Source organism: Podarcis vaucheri (genome assembly GCF_965113315.1).
Source record: "Podarcis vaucheri genome assembly, chromosome: 2".
Classification (NCBI taxonomy): Eukaryota; Metazoa; Chordata; class Lepidosauria; order Squamata; family Lacertidae; genus Podarcis; species Podarcis vaucheri.
The window spans coordinates 74,210,499-74,228,479 of record NC_138760.1 but is presented as its reverse complement, the minus strand read 5'-3'; the positions used below and the strand labels follow the sequence as shown (position 1 = coordinate 74,228,479).

The following is a 17,981-nucleotide window of genomic DNA, read 5'->3' as shown; positions in this document are numbered from 1 at the left end:
TGGATTTCTCTTCGGGGGGGCTGGGAGGGCCTCGGAGGTGCTTTTGCCGGACTTTCCCTGCTGCCTGGCGTTCTCCCCACCTCTGCTTTGGCCCTGACGTGCCGAGGCTACAGTCGTGACGTCGGGAGGAGAGGGAGAAGCCCGCCCGGATCGGAAAGGACAGCGAGGGAGCCAAGCGAATCCCGGCAGGAAATTCCAACGAGGAGCAAAAAAAGAAAAAAAGCAAGCAAGCCAAGGAGCCCCCAAGATCAGCGAGCCCCAGGCGCTGCCGCCACTGCTGTTTGACGCCTCCCGGCGACCCCCACCGCACCCCACTCCGGACGGCCTTGGAGTCCCGGGGTTTCTCCTAGGAAAGACCCGCGCGCCGTCCCCACGAGGCTGCAAGCCCCCCGAAGTGGGCAGGAAGAGGCTGGCGAGGGCCGCCGCCGCCGGAGGGAGGAGCCAGAGGGCGGGGCCGGCAGAGCAAGCGAGGCAGGAGCTGCTGGAGAGAGAAGAAAGAAGAAAGGAAGAGACGCGCGAGCGCTTGCGGCGGCGGCGGAGGAGACAAAGGGAGAGCCCGGCACGGCCCGCGTGGAGCTGCCGCGTCGGGCAATGGGCAAGGCGAGAGGCAGCCCACACGCCTGACGCCGCGCTCTCCCGGCCGCGCCTGCCCCAGCCCCGCTCCACGCCTCGCCGAAGCCGAAGGGATGGCTCTGCCGGCTTCCCGAGATGGGGCTCCTGCGGGCGATCCCTGATCTCGGCGCTGGAAGTGACGGTGAGAACGAAAAAGGCGAGAGACCCTGTGGGAGTCACCGGGGCCCCATCGAGGCGAGGCACCAGCACCAGCCACCTGCCAAGCGAGGCTCCTCTGCGCTTAGCTGCCTGTCTCCTGCTCTCTTCTCCCCCACCCTTCAGCTGCCCACAACTGGTGGAAGGGGCCCGGCCGGCCGCCCTTCTCCCCACTTGCAGCTGCCCCTTAAGGTGCCAGCAGACAGGACTGATGGTCTGCTCGCCCCCAAGCGAGCGGGGCGACCCCAGGGAAGACCCTCCGGGGTTGCAGCTTCGGCGCCTCCTGTTGCTTGGGCACCTGGGGACTTGGCATAGCTGGGGAACGTGGCGGCGTCACCCGGCGCTGGCAATGGACTTGCTAGGAGGCGGTTGGCAGGTTGGGGAAGGAACGCGGGGGGGGGGGCAGGAGAGAAGTCCTGCGCGCTCTCGCCTGCCTTGGTTGAGCGCGCACCCATCTCTGCGTTGTAGGGTGTGCGTGTGTGCGTTTGGTGTGTGTGCGCGCGCAATGCCAGTTTGGTAGGCGCATTCAGCTCAGGATCGGTGCCTCTCATGTTGGCTGGAGCCGCTGTGTTTGCGGGGTAGGGTGGATGATAATGGGCACTGCCACGGTAGAGACGCTATTCCGAGAGGTGGGAAGCATCTTAAGCTAGCTGTAAGCACCGGAGATCATCATGCACCAAGATGGGGGAGAGTCGGAGGGCCTTGCATAGGCTCACTGGGTTTCCCCCAAATGCAAGCAGCGTCAGAAGGTTGCTTTAGTGTTTTGAGTGGACAGGGTTAATCGGCCTTCTAGAAAAACAAAAGAGATAGATGGCCCCCCTCCCCATCCTTCAAGAGAAGGAGGCACCGTAGCTCAGTTGAGAGATCAGGCCATGGTCCTTGTTCCCCAGTTATTCTTGCTCTGATACTAATTTCTGTGCCCCACCAAAACACTTGGCCAAGGAACTTTAGCTGCTGTCAGTCTGCGAACACAACACTGAGCCAGATCAGTGGTCTGATTTTAGTATAAGGCAGCTTCCTTTGGATGACAGGCAGTGGCTAAAAAGATGTCAGTGTATTAAACCTGACCTCCAGGGTTTAATTTATGCCTGGGCTCAGCCCTGGAATTTGCTTTCTAGGCTGCATCTTGATCCTGGACCATAAGATGGAAAAGCAGGACACCAGTAACCTTTGCAGGCTGCCTCACGTGGTCACGATCAGGAGGCAGGTCTTTTAGGGCAACCTGTAAAGCTTATCAGACAAGAGACAGCAGAAGTTAAGTGCCCCTGGAAGCCATAGTGGTTCCTGGATGCCCACTTTAGGAGTGGATGGATGGCTGTGGATTTCCAGAGGGTCAGATGGACATGCTCAGTGGTGTGTTTGACTTCATGTGTATCAGCTTTAATTTAAATTAAGCCTGGGAGCTTCTGTAGTGGTGGCTAGGTAGGAAAATGTAAGAAGTGCTTGCCTAGAATCTGAGGTGCCCTCTGTGCTATCAGAGAAAATAATGGAGAGCTTGTTCAGTGTGGACACACACACACACACACACACACACACACACTGCTGCCCAGGAATGTATGTACCCTACTTGTGCACAAGGGCTGTTGGTGTCATCTGCATGGATGAGCAAAGCTGGTGTTCAAGAAGAAGCCACAGCCTGTAACAGTACAGGTAGGGACATATTACCTGTAAAGGCACCCTATCTTCAGAAGCGAACATGTGCCTGAGCGTATGTTTGAAAATGAACGGGGAAGGGCAGGCCTCATGCACACAAATGGTGGATCTGACGTTGGAGAGGCAAGGAAGCCCAGTGCTCCAGAATCACCAGAGGTTCCAGCTGCAGGCCAGAGCAGTGCCTGTTCCAGATGGATTGGCTGCCTGTGCTTTTAAGGTAGACTAGTCCTTTTGATGCAGTGCTCCTCCCTCCCTCCCTCCCAACCCCCACCCCTCCAGCAGCCATAGCCAACACAGCACACCAGTCATCTCAGTGTCCCGTAGATGCCAGCCTTGCACGAGGCCAGATTCATGCTGTGGAGGAGTCCTTGCCAAGGTGCTGCTAAGTCTTTACTTTGACATTTATTGTCGTGATTTGAGGCTGGGATCTGCATTGCCCAGCACAGGCGTAGCTGTTCTCTCCTATTTGAGGAGGAGGGGAGGCACTGGAGTCTCGGGGAGCCGTGAACAGGCCCTGTTGCAATTCCCTCCCGCATCACCAGTTGCAATGCTTTCTATGCAGAAACCCTCAATAGCATACTGAGGTGCATGTATCCATAGCCATCCTCATCTTATTAGGGACGTCTAAAAACACACCCAGAAAGGATATTTATAGGTAAAGATGAGCTACATTTGGAAGAACCATCCTGGCCTTCTCTGCTGGAATGGACCATTTTTATTAAGTATCTTAAACAGGATGTTAAGGCTGCTGGTGGAGGCATTGCCTTGAGAAGACCTTGGTACTGAGGACCGTGGGATCAGTAAGACAGGGTCATATAGTAGGTTCACTTGGAACACAAGTAGATCCCTGCTGGATCAGACCAGAGGCCTATCTACTCCAGCTTCCTGTTCTCACAGTAGCCACCCAGTTGCTTTTGGGAAGGTCACAAGCCGGACATCAGGGCAATGCCCCTCTCCCGCTGTTACCTCCCAGCAGAGGCATATATTGGTCACTGGTTTATGGCCACCTGTAACTGGAGCTTTCTGTCCTGCAGGTGTGTGAATATTGCACTGGTCTCTGCTGGAATTATACTGTTCTCATGTACAGCAGAATATTCAGGGAGATCTAGGCAGCTCTGTGACCTCTTCCTTCTGGCCAGCAGCCAGCAATCTCACCAAGTACCAAGGTTGTCCCAGGTGGAGGTCTGGCACTGTGACCTTGTCTTTGTTACAGAGTTCTCTGTGCTCTGCATTTAGAAAGTGTCTGCAATTCTATACTTTTTCGGAAGCAGGTTGTGTGTGTGTTTGCACTCAGTTAATTCTAGGAAAGCTGGATCTTTGTACAATTATGCAAATCAAAGCATATTATGCAAATCAAAGGTGAGCAAAAATTGGATAAGATGAGGTAGGCGCTCTCAGATGGCATATTTTGAGGTACCATCAAGGGGAACCAAATTGTCAGTGGTTTTCTTATTACCATTTTTCTTTTTTTAGATCTCCTGGGAGATTTTTTGGGTCATTTTGCATTATACTTTCTTCTAACCAATGGGAAGGTGCAGAGAGCTATGCACAGCCCTGTAAATCTTCTCCCTGGCAACTGAATATCCTGTTCATCTCCCACTGTGGCTTTTGAAATTTCATGGATCCCCCCCCCCCCCGTCTATTCATTACATTTATTTCTCTGCTTTCCTCCGCGTTACTCAGAGCCACATACCTTGGCCCTCTGCTATTTTTCCTTCACAACAACCCAGTGGGTTAGGCTATGCTATAGGATAGTAGCTGAACCAAGCGAGTTTCATGACTGAGTGTGGATTTGAGCCCTGGTTTCTCTGGTCCTGTCCCAGTACTCTAACCACTTAACCAGTCTGTCATGACACATTGCTTAACCTTACAAGCCTGCCTTCATGGCAATAAAGGTTAGAAACATACTTTAAACATAAATATTTCCCGGAAAGCTGAATTCAGGGCCTATTAACAAATTTCACCCTTGTACAACATGATCATTTGCAGCCTTTTTTGTGGGCATTTAGTTAATGTCAGCTTGCTGTTGACCTAATCACGCTGAAATTTTGTAGTTCCTTAGAAAATCCTGTTTTTAATTAGCAGATTTTGGGGAAGAGTAAACTGGGAGGAAGGGGGGGGGGCTTGATCTCCCCTGTTGCTGCCATATTGGCAACTGCAAAGTTGTTCTTCCTGGGCTTGTTTTAGCTCAGTCACACTTCCTTGATGGAGCCACCAACTGGGACACGTGCGTTCAAAGAAGGGACAAAGGACATTCCCATTCAACCCGTTTCACGGGCTGCTTCATTTCCTGTGTGGATTCAGCCACCCACCTGCTTACCCAGTTACACTTCCTTTTTCTTCTAACTTGTGGCCACCACTTCTGAATGTAAACTTGACAGTCTTAATGTAATTTGTGTTTTTAATAATGGGCCTGCACATAGATAAGTAGAAAGGCTTATCTATGTGCCTTGTCAAAGATTCAGAAGGCCTATAGCTCAAGGTAATATATAGTTCAGTTGGCTGAGTCCCAGATGGAATATTTGGGGGCTACTGCCTTAGAATATGGATAATAACAAAGGAAATGATCCAGACAAGCATCACACAAGTGGCAAAAGGGTCCATTCAAACCCAAAACTTTATTATAGGGCCATTATGAGGAAGACGTTAAGCAGTGGTCAACTGTATTGAGGCTAGAAGACTGACATTTCAGGCATTTTCTGTGATTGGCTGGCCTGTGGTGTCTCTTCTGACTAAACAGTTTAATGCTTACTGGTATTGATTTGCACCTGCCTTATGATGTATGGCAGGCAGGTGGAAGGTAAACAGCAGCCTACTTAGACCAGGGTCCCTGTTTCTGACAGAGCACTCAGTGCTTGTTGACTGATGGGCTTCTTGCAAAGAACACTTGGCCTTGATCTGACCTGATGTGAAGCAAGAGAACAGATCCAGGAACACAGCTTAGTTGCTAGCTGTTAACCTTAACTGTTAATGGCTGCCGATCATGCACTCTGGCTCTGTACATTTAAAACACACCAACAGGGTTGGCAGCTGACAGGGGCTCTCGGTAGCGTGAAGGAGATCCACACGAGGCTGAAGCTCAGCCCACTTCTGAAGTTTTAGCGGCTGGTTTGGGCTCTGATAAGAAGGCTGGCTTAGTGTAAGCAATAATAAAAGCTTGCAGGCTTATCTCTTAATGCCTTGATATGGTGGGGAATACCCTCTCAGCTGTGTTTGAGGTGACAGTGAGATACTTTTAAAGGAGAAATGGAGTTGTTCCTCAGTACAGAGTTACTCAGAAAGGTCTAATCCCAAATAGGTCCTGTTAACATTTGGGGAAGCTCTGATGACACTTTGAAAGGCCATTCTATGAACGGTGCTTACAGAGATTCCCAAGTTAAATAGGGTGCACACTAGCCAAAAGTGGGCAACAACAGGCCTCTCTACCTGGCCCTTGGTTGCACCCTCCCTGCCTAGGCCACGCCCCCTGCTGCCCTCTTCTGCAGCCTCCTCCTCTCTTTGCCTGGGTGGAATGTGGAATACCTCTTGCTGCATGTGTGCCGGTCTAGAATACAGCCTAAGTGTACAAAGGCAAGATTCAGATCACCTCATCCCCACAGCTTGTGATCTGATGCAGTATACATGCAGGAGGAATTCTCCCTCTGGAGTGATTGTGATTTCCTGAAATGGGGTACTGGGATCAGTCCATTTATGAAATATCCTGGGAATAACATACTTACTTGCCTTGGATTATGGTGGCCTAGCTACTGGCAGACATCAGAACTAACAAGCAGGCAGGAGGAGGGTGGAGATGGAGCTGATGGTGGGGCCTTTACCTGATGCAAGTGTCAAAGTCCAGTTTTAGCTTAGGGCAACCTGCTTTGCGCTTAGTGGTCCTTAAGCTGCATTGGAAACAGCTTTGCTATGAATGGGAGGTTGTTGCTTGGCACCCATTACCTGGGGGTAGGGGGTAAGCGAAGGCAGAGAAGGAGGAATCAGCACACATCTTGGCAGTGGCGTGAGATGCACCATGTGGAGAGCAGTCCCTTGAGGGGTGAAGCTGTGACATGTGTGGGCAGGAGGCTTCTGTGATGGTTTGTGGATGAGCAGAGGAGTGCCGTTGGGCTAGCAGTGCCATCAGGAGGAGAAGTGAGGTAGTGCTCTGGTACTTGTGCTTTGCTGTCTTCTCTTGGCCTCTCCCTTTTGTGCCCTGCTGTTTCGTGAGTCCTCCCTTTCACTGCCACAGCAGCAGCAGCAGGTCTGGAATTTGGGTTTGCTCCATCCCTGGAAGTTTATCGCCTCAGTCGGAAATGGCCAGGGCGATGGGGGTCCACAGATTTGGTTGCAACCTGTGCAAGGAGCATGCCTGAATGCTGTAAGCCCAGCCTGATCTATGAGTGTTCAGTGCATGAATGAGAGTGGGCACATGTGATGGTGAATGTGTGGGCAGTACTGTGGCTGCATGAAAGGGGGCACATGCCCACTTGGTAGTCACAGGCTTAGATTGCTGGACAGGGGTAGGAGGCTGTACAATACACCCAATTTAACCAAAAGCTTTCCTCCCCTCTACTTTGCAACGGGTGGGAAGCCAAGTCAAGCCGTAGGCTTTTGTGTTCAAGGGGAGGGCAGTGTTTGCAGTCAGGGTCTAAGCTCTACACCCCTTCATTGGACCACCAGTGGCTTGTGCTCGTTAGCTGGGGAGGGGCTTAGAGCAGGCAGGGTGGGTTCTGCAAAATAGCACTTGTCTGTCCCCTCCTACAATCAATGGCATTGTCTGTCTGTTTGCAGGGAGCGAGCTCCTGTCGGAAGTGCTGTTGGCCCTGCAAAGCCCCGAGCCAGCAATGGGAAGAAGTTGGGCTGGGTGCTGGTGTTACTGGTCGTGTTACCCCAAGTATCCAAGAACTCAGGAGTTTGAAGAAGAGAGCACAGGCCGTGCCCATGAGCCTTCCCAGCACTCTCCTTTCCTCCCTTGGGCTCCTTTAGGAGCCAGAACTCCCCCCTCTCCGTGAAAGGCCCAAGCCTGCGCCCCAGTCTCCGGCCAACCTCTTCCATGGCTGCAGTTGTGGAGCACCTCCGGGAGGCCGCGTAACTCACAAGGGGCTGAGCTGCTGCAGACCCTGCTTCCACTGCCTTGACTGAAGCAGGGCCCTGTTGGTGGTGGCCCCTGGATTGTACTGCGGCTGAAAGAGAGCACCCTGCACAATCTTTGGGGAAAAGGCAAAACTGGACGTACAAGGAGAGCAGAGGGGAAGCTTGTGATCCCATCAACATGACTAGGCAGCAAGGGAGGAAGCAGAGCAGGCAAAGGCACCCGCAGAACTCAGCCTAGTCCCTGCCTCTTTGCAGAAGACCCAAAAGTGGGGGAAAGAGAGAAAGAGTCTCCTGCCCACCCCCCACCCCCAAAGCTGGAACTGAATAAACTCCTTGGCTTCAAAGCTCGTAGGGCGAAACCTCTGCCAGTCCTCCGGAGCGAAGATGGTGATGTCCCACGGCACCTACACGTTCCTCACCTGCTTTGCCGGCTTCTGGCTGATCTGGGGGCTCATTGTGTTGCTATGTTGCTTCTGCAGCTACCTGCGGCGGCGCATGAAGCGGCGGCAGGAGGAGCGGCTGCGAGAGCAGCACCTGCGCACCCTGGAGATGGAGCCCCTCCACTACGAGGGCTATGGGGGCCCTGCCTATGGGGGCTCCGGCTACGGGGGCGGGTACATCAGGAACCCACCGGGCATCGCGGTACCTCACCGACTCCGGATCGAGCCCCATCGCCCTCACCTCCCACCCCCGAGGCCGTGGAGCTGCAGGCATGGTAAGGGCACCCGAAGGGGACTGAGCCCACTCCTGGTGCAGAATACAGTCGCGTTTGGGAGGAGCGCTGCTTCTGCAGGTGGGTAGCTGGCTGGCGAGAACAGAGGAAGTCAGGCCACTGGTCCATCTAGCCTAGGACGGGCTGGACTGGCTGGCAGGGGCTCCCCAGGGTTTCACGCAGGGATCTCCCCGCCCTCTCTGGAGATGCTGGGGATTGAACCTGCAACCTTCTGGATGCAAGGCAGATGCCCCACCACTGAGCCACAGCTAAGGGAGCCAAAGCTGCCTCCAGTAGGCTGAAAGGGTTCAGCCTTCACCCAGAGCCTGCAAAGTTTCAGCTCCCTTAATGGCAGCTCCCAGCAAAATATGAAGGAATGAAACAAAACATTGCTTTGGGCTGCCTTCAGAAGCCTTCTAAAAGTCAGATAGTTGTTTATTTCCTTGACATCTGACACAAGAGTGTTCCACAGGGTGGGTGCCACTGCAGAAATGGCCCTCTGCCTGGTTCCCTGTAAATTCACATCTCGCAGTGAGGGAAGCGCCAAAAGGCCCTCAGAGCTGGACCTGTGTCTGAATGATGGGGGTGGAGAAGCCCTTTCAGGTATGCAGGGCTGAAGTGGGCAGGATCTCAGGAAGCTTATTTAAGAGGAAGGTGAGGTCAGAATGCCCATTCCGTATATCCAAAGTCTTGCACCATCCCTGATCCCATTTGCTTGCCTGTGAAGTGTAGGTCTGTGGTTGTAGCCAGCTCTTGGGTTGTGATAATAGAGCTTAGGGTGTTTGTGTTTCTGTCTCTCCCCAAACCTTGCTTGGGACAGGTGAGCTTGTATTTTGTATGCCTGGGGGGGGGGGGGAGAGAGCAGGCAATGGTGGGATGGCACGCTTAACTGTATCAGTTCCTTGCACTCGGGTCACTGTGATTGCTTTGCTTGCAGAACCAGATCCATCCAAGCCACCTTGCTACGAGGAAGCAGTGCTGATGGCCGAGCCGCCGCCGCCTTACAGCGAAGTGCTGACGGACACGCGCGGCTTGTACCGCAAGATCACCACCCCCTTCCTGAGCCACGAGCAGCCGGAGAAGCAGGAGCAGCCGCCCAGCTACAAGCCCCTCTTCCTGGACCGGGGCTACAGCTCAGCGCTCCACCTGCCCAGCACAGCCAGCCGGGGCCCCACCTGCACCAACCTCTACTTGGAGGCTGAGCACTCGCAGCGCATCTTCCCCAGCTGGACAGACTCAGAATTCAGCGCCAGAGACAGCTATGAGCCGGGGCCCTGGCACCTGCCGGTCTCAATGCCTTTGTTTGGCAGGACTACTGCAGTTTAGCACGCCATGCCGCGCCCTGGGTGGGACTGTGGCTGCTGCTGCTGCACACAAGCTGGAGGATCCCGGCAGCCTGTTTGTTCCCTTGGTCTGCGGGAGCCACCAAGCCTCTCAGTCCGAGCCTTCCAGCCATGTCTGGGCCATGAGCCCTCACAGTGCAAAGATCTCTCCCCCCCCAGCTGCTCTTTGACCTCCTGGCCAGGGTGAGATTGGGGCTGGTCTCCCCATCTCGCCCACTCCCCTTTTTCTGGGCCCGCTACAGGCTCTGTTGGTGCTGACTGCAAGGGGGCCTTTGGGTTCGTTTCCTATTTTTCGTTTGTTACATTTTGAAAATAATAAAAGTTTGTGGAACCTGATTTATTACAAACCTGGTGCTGGGTGGTTGATGAGTCTGTGCTGTGAAAACGGTGGGTGTGCTGTGCTTTTAAAGAGTCCCATGTGCACTGTGGCAGGAAGTGAAGCAACCCCATTCCTAAATAATCCCACAGAATTAGGAGGATGGAGGCCTAGGCATGTTCCAGAAACACATTCCTTTGTTGGCAGCGACATCTAGTGGTGAGTTCTCCTGCTCAGGCTATGACTTCACGCAGGGCCCACTATAGACCAGACAATGCCACGTTCAAAGTGTTCCAGTTGCTTAAAATAATAATTCCCCTCAGCTTTCATACCCCTACCCCATCAAAGTACATTTTTGGCCCTTAAAAGCAGCTACTGAAAAAACTCTGAATAAAAGACCAGCTGTTTTGGTCTGTGGAATATGCCCACCCGACCACCCGGTGGTCTTGCGTTGCCTCATTAATCCTGCCCCACCTTTGAAAGCAAAAAAAAAAAAAAAAAAAAAGGCACCCTGCACTACAAAGCCAGCTGCCCTGCTTGGAATCAATTTATTTATTAACATACATAAGCACATTGCTGTTACAGAATTTGTGCTTTCAAAAAAACAATTACTGTACGTGAGAGAAAGGAAACCAAGCATGGAATGAAAGAGGAAAGAGGGTAGGGAAAGAGGAAAGGGTTTTTTGGAGGGGGGAAGAGCCCACCCAGAGTCTCCCCTTGTCCCAGGCTCTCAGGGCAAATAAAGGCCTAAGGAGAAGGGTCTGAAATGGGCTTATTTCTGAAACAAGAGGGGCATTTGGGCGCAGAACTCTGGAGGGGGGGGGAACGTTCCTTGCTGCTAGAGCCCAGAGATGGAGGGGGCTCTCCTTTGCTTCGCTGGGTGCCTCAGGTGTGTGTTGGGGGGACCAAACAGAGAAGTGGGGGGGTGGGAGCCAGAGCCTTGCCCACACAAGGGCCATTTTATTGCCATATTTTATTTTAAATTCGTGCAAAATACTCAAAACTCTGGGCAGAGTCTGAGAGGAGGAAGCGACCCTCCCCACCCACCCCCAAGAGCAGCACTCACAGGAGATCAACCCAGATGGTATACATGGCATTTGGGGGGGTGTCAGAAAAAACCCAATGGGCAGAGGCAATTGGGAGGGGGAAGGATCTGCAGGGAAGCTACCAACAAAGAGGGGGACCAGGCAGATTTACACGTTTCCTATTTGACAACATTAGAAAAACAGGGAGAAGAGAGAGAAAGAGAAAGAGAGCTGGAAAAAGTTACCCCGGAGTACCATGGAGAATATCCTGTCTGGCTGGGGCACAATCTTAGGCCCTGGTCCGCAGGGCTACAATACGGAGCAAGCAGGCACCAGGCCCTCACTGCGGCTGCTCCAGGCTTGCACTCGCTGGGCTCGCTGGGTGCAGGATACAGGAGTCGGGCAGGGGAGCTGGCCTTAAACGCTGCCCCCAAAGTTCTCCTCGTCTTCTGGCACTGGGTCCGCATCCCAACAGGTGATATCAATCTCTGAGGGGGGAATCAAATGCATGACCTGTGAGGGAGGGTGGCTAGCTCGTTCCCCCCTTTCAAAAGGGGTGGTCCCCAAAGCCCGCTCTTCTGGGGTCCCCAGAAGAGGAAGCGCAAAGGTGGATCTTCCCATCCATCCCTGATCCTCACCTGGGGGCTTATTGTAGAACACTGGAGGAGGAGCTTTAGCAGATGGTTCTTCTGATTGGTTAAAGTCTTCATCTTGTGATTGGCTGAAATAACCCTCGCTGGTCTGGAAGAGAAAAGCAAACCGTGGCATGTGCTGTGCTTTGGAAGGTGTCCCTATTCTTTCCCTTCCCAGTTAACCCAGAGCAACAATCACTTTCTGGTTTTGTACTCTCAGACAACGAAGGCCTGAGGAGTAAAATGCTCAAGCTACCCATGAGCTAGCACGCGTGAAAGGGTCCAAAAGTTCGTGGAACATCATCATTCTTCAACATCAATCAATAAACAAATATTTCGTCTGTGCGTGTATAAATAAGACATGAAAGAAGATGTGTCATGCATAGGGAAGGTTTAAATGTTTGATGTTTTACTGTGCTTGGTGTTTTAATTTGTTGCAAGCCACCCGGGGGTGGCTGGGCCAACCCAATCAGTTGGGCAGCACATAAATTACAAAAGTATTATTATTATTACTTCTCCAGTGGCAGGGCCCAAAGGAGACACACTTCAAATGAACACGCAGAAGCAAGCTGTGGTACCTCACGATCCTCTGTTTTGATCTGCAAGGCAGGGCTAGGAGCTTTCAGAAGTGCCCCCCAGGCCCTGCTGCCAGCCTGAGCGCCCCTCTCCTCACCTGCGTGCTTTCCTTTTGGGCCGTCTCCCCGTTGGTGAGCAGCTGGGGCTCTTGGTGCACCCCAGAAGCTTCCTGCAGGGCATGCTGGTAGCTGAGGGTCATCTGGTGCAGCCCCTCAATGGCAATGATGCTGGCCGGCTCTTCATCCTGCTCAGCGTCACAGAAGGTGGCCGGGGGCTCGGGCAGGTCGTTGAAGTTCAACAGGTTGTCTTCCAGGAGGCTGGCGGAGGGCGGGGGCTCCACCGCCCCTGGGGGGGCATCCACCTCGACCAGCATGGGGGCGGCGGGCGGCCCGTCATGAAGGTCCCACGGGGCTGGGGTGGGGGGCCCGCCCTGGAGCTCCCAGGCGGCGGGAGGGGTGGGCTCGGCCGCAGCGCTGTCATTCTGCCACAGGTCAAGGATGTTCTCTGAGGGTGGGGCGGGGGGCTGGGAGAAGCCAAAGGCCTCGCCCAGATCCAGGGCGCCTTCGCTCTGCATGGGCAGAGGGGCTGCTGGGAACAGAGGCTCTTCTTTGGGAGGCGGGGCGTCAGGGAACAGAGGCTCGTCTTTGGGCTCTGGAAACACCAGGTCTTCCGTGGGGCCAGCCCCGCCTTGCTGCGGCTCTGCCCAGTCCGCTGCCTGCCAGGCTGTGGCCCCCACAGGGGGTTCCTCGGCCTTCTCCATCGGAGGCTCCACGCTGGCAGGGGCCCAGCTCATTGCGGATGCCACTGCTGTCTCGTCACTGCTGGGGCTGGAGGAGTCTGCAGCAGGGAGGAAGCGAGAGGGGAGGTTCCTCAGCAGACCTGGAGGGAGGGAGCCTGCAGCCCGAGGACCCAGGAGGGGGGCAAGCCTATAGGGGCGAGGGGGCTGCACGTACCTTTCAATGCACCCTGCTGCGTTACCTCATCCAGGGCCCGCTCAATCTGCTCCCCAACAGGCGTCGAGGCTGTGCTGGAGTCGCAGGGGCTACTGGCGGAGGCAGAGACCTTTCTGTGCGTTTCCGACTGGCTGCCTGTGAAGGAGCCACACGGGCACTCAGGTGGGGAGCCCACAAGTCAAAGGCCACGACACCCCCCTAGCCACAGGGCCCGCCAGTTGCGCTCCCAAGCACGCAGGGCAGCTCCGTTCGAACAACAGTGACGGCAACAAGGCACCAAGATCTGACTCCTCCTGAAATGTGCCATTTCCCCAACTTACCCAGTCGACAAAATTAACCGGCTGCCCTTCAGCGACCCTAACCCTACAGCAAGTTATATGGCATAAAGGTTTCACTTTGATTTTTGCGGACAAATGTGCTGGATACAGAAGGAGTGAAGAAGGGGGAAAAGCCCTCTTTTGCGGAGGGTGGAGGCAGAACTCTTGTGTCATGTACAACCATGGGGGCCCTGAAGTTCCTCTATGTCAAATGGCACTTAAAATTAGGAATGAGGAAACCATGGCTCTCCCAGCTCCCATTGTCCACAGCCATCATGGCCAATGGTCAGGGATGATGGGAGTTGTAATCCAGCAACACTGGGAGGCCAGTTTCGCCACCCCCTCCTTTATAGAATAGGAAGTATCCTCCCCTTTTTACTATCTTTGGAAGCAGAGTCTACAGGAAAAAATAACACCCCTCCCCACTGCAAACATCAGGTGAAGGGACAACTTTAGAAGGTCATCTCTGTCCCAGACTTAGTACTGCCATCACAAACCCAGTTTGCCCAGTATATCCATCCTACACCCTGGTTCAGGGATATCCCCTGTTCTGCAGTGCAACTGGTCCAGCAGAAACATGCTCCCTGCAGCATGGTGTGTGTATGTGTGTGTGTGTGTGTGTGTGTGTGTGTGTGTGTGCCTGCCTGCCTGCCTGCATCATAGCTGTAAACCTTTTCCTTTTTTTGCAGGAAATTCCCTTATTCCAGTGCCGTTTCCCGCTGCTTCATGCTGCTATCCTGGATTGTTAGATATCCTGTAGACTGTCCCCGGGACAGTTGAGGCTGCTGATCCCTTATTTTCAAATCTGAAAGTTGACAGCTATGGTGTGCATACTGTTTGTCTCTCTGTGTGTGTACATGTGTGTGTGGTTCATCTTCTGTTTGCATAGATTTTGGCTCCCCCTTTTCTAATCTGGGGAAACGGGTGCTCTGTTCTACAGTCACAATCGGCCTAACTGGTTTTCATTTGAGGCTCTCTGTTCACTGCCTCCACCCTGCCTATAGGGCATCAATACTTGGATTTACGGTGTAGCTACTGATGTTGAGAAGTCCCTGTTGCAGCCTACCTAACCGAAGCTGTTTTTTAAAAGGTGAACCGGACGAGGGGCGTAGATGTGGGGCGCCAAAGGGGAAGTTTCCGTCTTATATACTAAGCCAGCCCTCCCGAGGGTGGTAGCTGCCGAAGCATAACGCTAGGCCCCTCTCTGCTCTTCTGGGGCTACACTCCTGCCATGCAGTGAACACGAGAGAGAGCAGGCTGCGCCCTGAGTCTTCCCTGGTCCAGTCTGCGGGGCCAGTGTTTCTCATGGACTCTTAGTCCTTCCTTTCAGAGATGCCTGCGGAGTGAGATTGGGCGTGGCCAAAGATACAAGGTGTGGGGCGGGTGGGCAAGGCCCCCGAAGCAGCTGCCTCCCCAACCGACTCCCCAAAGCCCGGCCGGGGCCTGGCTACCTACATGGGAAGAAGGAGGAGAGGTTTGGTGTGCGGTGGCAAGAGATATAGGGGAAGGGAGTCCGTGGAGGGGAGGAGGAGGAGGAGGAGGAGAAGGAAGGCGGCCCACTGTCAGCTGTCTTTATGAAAGGACAGTGCAGACGACCTGCTGAGAGAAAGACAAGACAGACGGACGGAGACAGAGAAAGCAGAAGAGAATGATCAGTCTCCCCTCCAGCTGCCCACTCCATCTCCCGCCCGCCCCCTGCTCATGCCACTGGGCAAGCAAGGCCCACGTGAGGGGCTGGGGAGGCAGGGGAAGACTGTGAGGGAGGCGGGTCTCTGCAAAGGCAAGGAGGAGGGTGGGAGGAGGCTCCTGGGGGCAGCAGTGCAGGGTGGGGGGCTGGGGGAAAGCAAAGGCAGTGGCTGGGGGGGCACGGGGGCCAGGCTGGAGCAGTGTGGAGGGGGCAGGATGGCATCAGGAAGGCTGGGCGGTGCAAGAAAGTGAAGCGGGAGAGAAAGAGGAAGCTCGGAGGCAGGATACGCAAGTGGTGCTGGGGAAGACGAGTTCATGCCAAGGTCCCTACGTCAACTGGCAACCTGGTTCCCAACAGAGAGTCGACCCAAACTATCACACAGAAGTGTGAACCCAAAGCCGTAATGCAGAGGGCTCCAGAGAGCAGAGTTCATGCCTCAGCCCTGAGGCAGGGATAGTCGCAGCTGCACCATCCTCTGCGGTGAGCAGCCCAAGGAGCCAGAAAAAGCCACAGCAGAGGTGCAAAGGAGTTCTCTAGCATGAACCACCCATGGAGGCTGCTGCAAATACAGCACTGAGTCTCTGTGCTTCTTTGCCAAAACAATGCCTGGAGGTTCTGCGGCCTACTCAGGTCTGGTGGGCTGTACAAAACTCACAAGCAGCCAAGTAGTGTGTCCTAAGCAGCAGCCAGGAATTGGGGTGGGAGAGAGCACAAGAGAAAATCTCACCCGCTGCCGCCCCTGTTTTCTTTTGTCCAGTTCCTTCCATAGGGAAACCTGGGGCCTCCCAGATAATATCAGGCTACATATCCCATCCCCTCTGATCATCAGCCGTGCTGGCTGAGGCTGAAGGAGCCCAACACCTCCTGGAGGGCCACAGGTTCTCCCTCCTGGCTACAGAGGCACAGACTCGCTTGATGCAGTGAAAACTGTGGCAGGATTTCTGGGGCCCCTGTCTTGTTTACATTGGCTTATTCCTAGTGTCCCTTTGCTCACCTGCCCACCCCAGCAGTACTATTCTTCAGACAGGACTGTCAAGGGCAGAAACAGGCTGCTAGGCCGGAGCACCCCCCCCCCCAAGGCTGGCCTGCTGCCTAGCTAACATCAGACCCACTCGCATACTGGGATGATGCAACTGAGGTGATGGAGGACCACTCTGCTGTATGGACACCACTTGGAAACTTCCCATCAGGGAAGCCAATTGTCTGCAGGATCCAGACACCATGAAAGCAGGGTGTGGTGACGACGGGCTGCCAGTACAGATTTAGCCCAGAATGGAACGTTTTCTACATCAATGACTACATGATAAATGAGCTTTTGCTTCCACGTTAAATTCTCAAAGGGTGAGAGGTTCACTATAGTGTCCTCAAAGACACATGATCTCCCAGACCCTGTCTTGAAAATCAAGCTATGCTAGGTTTGATCCACAGCCCAGAAACACACGCCTTGTGTGGCGTTGGCACCAGAAGCAACCCCTGATCCAGGAGCGATATTGTGAGCCTTGAGCAAGAGAAAGGCCGGACAACCTGCGCCGCAGATGTCTCACTCTAAGCCCCATGTGATAAATAATGACGTACAGTGGTACCTCGCAAGACGAATGCCTCGCAAGACAAAAAACTCGCTAGACGAAAGGGTTTTTTGTTTTTTGAGCTGCTTCGCAAGACGATTTTCCCTATGGGCTTGCTTCGCAAGACGGAAACGTCTTGCAAGTTTGTTTCCTTTTTCTTAACACCGTTAATACAGTTGTGACTTGACTTCGAGGAGCAACTCATAGAACGCGGTGTGGTAGCCTTTTTTGAGGTTTTTAAAGGCTTTGGTGATTTTTGAAGCTTTTCTAAAACTTTCCCGACACCGTGCTTCGCAAGACGAAAAAAATCGTAAGACGACAAAACTCGCGGAACGAATTAATTTCGTCTTACGAGGCACCACTGTAGTATAACCCTGAAGATCTCATTTCTACTGTTCTCCAAAACTGACAAAACTGTTGCCGTTTTGGACAATGAAATAGATATGAACTAGAATATATATATCCAACAACAACACCTAATCAAATTATTGGACGCAAAACTTGGTTATATGTGATAAGAAAGGACATAAGTCTTTTGTTATAGCTAGGCATTTGCCACTTTTCAGGCTTTCATAGGATGCTGGCTGTTTTCCTAATGGTGAGACTCAGCAGCAGGGAATGTCTCTTCTCTGCACCTCATTCTGTGTTCAACTGACCTCTGGTCATGTTTCTGAGGTTTTTGCATTTTGCTTCCTTAAACAACCCCCCCATCTGCTCATATCATCCGTAGCAGACATTTCCAAGTGTCTGGATGCTCCCGCTGCCTTGCCCTGAGATTTATACTTCCCCACCTTCCATTCAAAAACAAAAACAAAACCAAAACCAGGTTGCTGAAATCTTCCTGACCGCTTCCCCACCAACCCTCATCCCCCCATTTTCTGTACTCCCTGCCTGAAGCGGCGCCGGCGAGGGCTCTCTACCTGTTCTGTTGATGGGCGGGGCTGTCTCTGAACTGGCCGAAGCCACTCGCTCTTGCTGCCTGAAGAACTCGCGGGGGTTCTCGGGCCTCTGAGCAATGATGGCAGCCGCCTCCTGTCAGGATGCGAGGGGAAGAGGCGAGAGAGGACGGTCAAGGGCAGCCCAGTCCACAGGCCCACACAGACCCCGTCATAAACCCAGCCCGAACCCCCTCACACCCAGCGCTGCCCCTCCCCATGCAGTTGCCAGGGCAACAGTGACAAAACATGATACGTGCCACACACAAACAGTGTCCCTCACCCCATGCCCCACCCCCACCAGCAGCAATGGCACACAGTGACAGGGGGGGGGGGAGAGAAAAGTGACAGCACCACAATCTGTCTTCCTCTTCTGACAAAATGGAACATGTATGTAAGCAAAGGAGGAGAGACGAGGACAGCCGGGAT

General features: G+C 53.6%; 2 protein-coding genes across 13 annotated transcripts in view; one reads left to right on the top strand and one right to left on the bottom strand.

The window, feature by feature from the left end:
- Positions 1-469: 469 nt before the first annotated feature.
- Positions 470-9,893, top strand: PRR7 (proline rich 7, synaptic). 4 transcript variants are annotated; one of them, XM_082212049.1, is made up of 3 exons: positions 470-754; positions 7,971-8,284; positions 9,141-9,893. In XM_082212049.1, exons 2-3 carry the CDS (start codon positions 7,987-7,989, stop codon positions 9,527-9,529), a joined length of 687 nt encoding a protein of 228 aa, XP_082068175.1. In that variant the 5' UTR covers positions 470-754; positions 7,971-7,986; the 3' UTR covers positions 9,530-9,893. The 4 variants fall into 4 exon arrangements, with proteins under 4 accessions (XP_082068175.1, XP_082068174.1, XP_082068172.1 ...); XM_082212048.1 differs by having other exon boundaries at positions 7,189-8,206; XM_082212046.1 differs by having other exon boundaries at positions 7,189-8,284.
- Positions 9,894-10,391: 498 nt separating this feature from the next.
- Positions 10,392-17,981, bottom strand: part of DBN1 (drebrin 1) — a 43,319-nt gene continuing 35,729 nt past the window's right edge. For 5 of the 9 annotated variants that reach the window (XM_082213373.1, XM_082213367.1, XM_082213369.1 and 2 more), the window contains 6 exons: positions 17,538-17,649; positions 14,821-14,964; positions 13,049-13,183; positions 12,193-12,932; positions 11,526-11,628; positions 10,392-11,375 (listed from right to left, as the gene is read on the bottom strand). In XM_082213373.1, the coding sequence (XP_082069499.1) occupies positions 11,305-11,375; positions 11,526-11,628; positions 12,193-12,932; positions 13,049-13,183; positions 14,821-14,964; positions 17,538-17,649 (1,305 nt within the window). In that variant the 3' untranslated portion in view covers positions 10,392-11,304. The remainder of the gene's footprint in view (positions 11,376-11,525; positions 11,629-12,192; positions 12,933-13,048; positions 13,184-14,820; positions 14,965-17,537; positions 17,650-17,981) is intronic. The other 4 variants (XM_082213374.1, XM_082213370.1, XM_082213372.1 and 1 more) reach the window with 2 other exon arrangements.

What these genes read in the sequence shown, in the direction of transcription:
- PRR7 (XM_082212046.1), top strand. Translation starts at nt 7,876, where the DNA reads ATGGTGATGTCCCACGGCACCTACACGTTCCTCACCTGCTTTGCCGGC. An exon ending in GAGGAGCGCTGCTTCTGCAG is followed by an intron (nt 8,285 to 9,140) that starts GTGGGTAGCTGG and finishes CTTTGCTTGCAG; the next exon opens with AACCAGATCCATCCAAGCCA.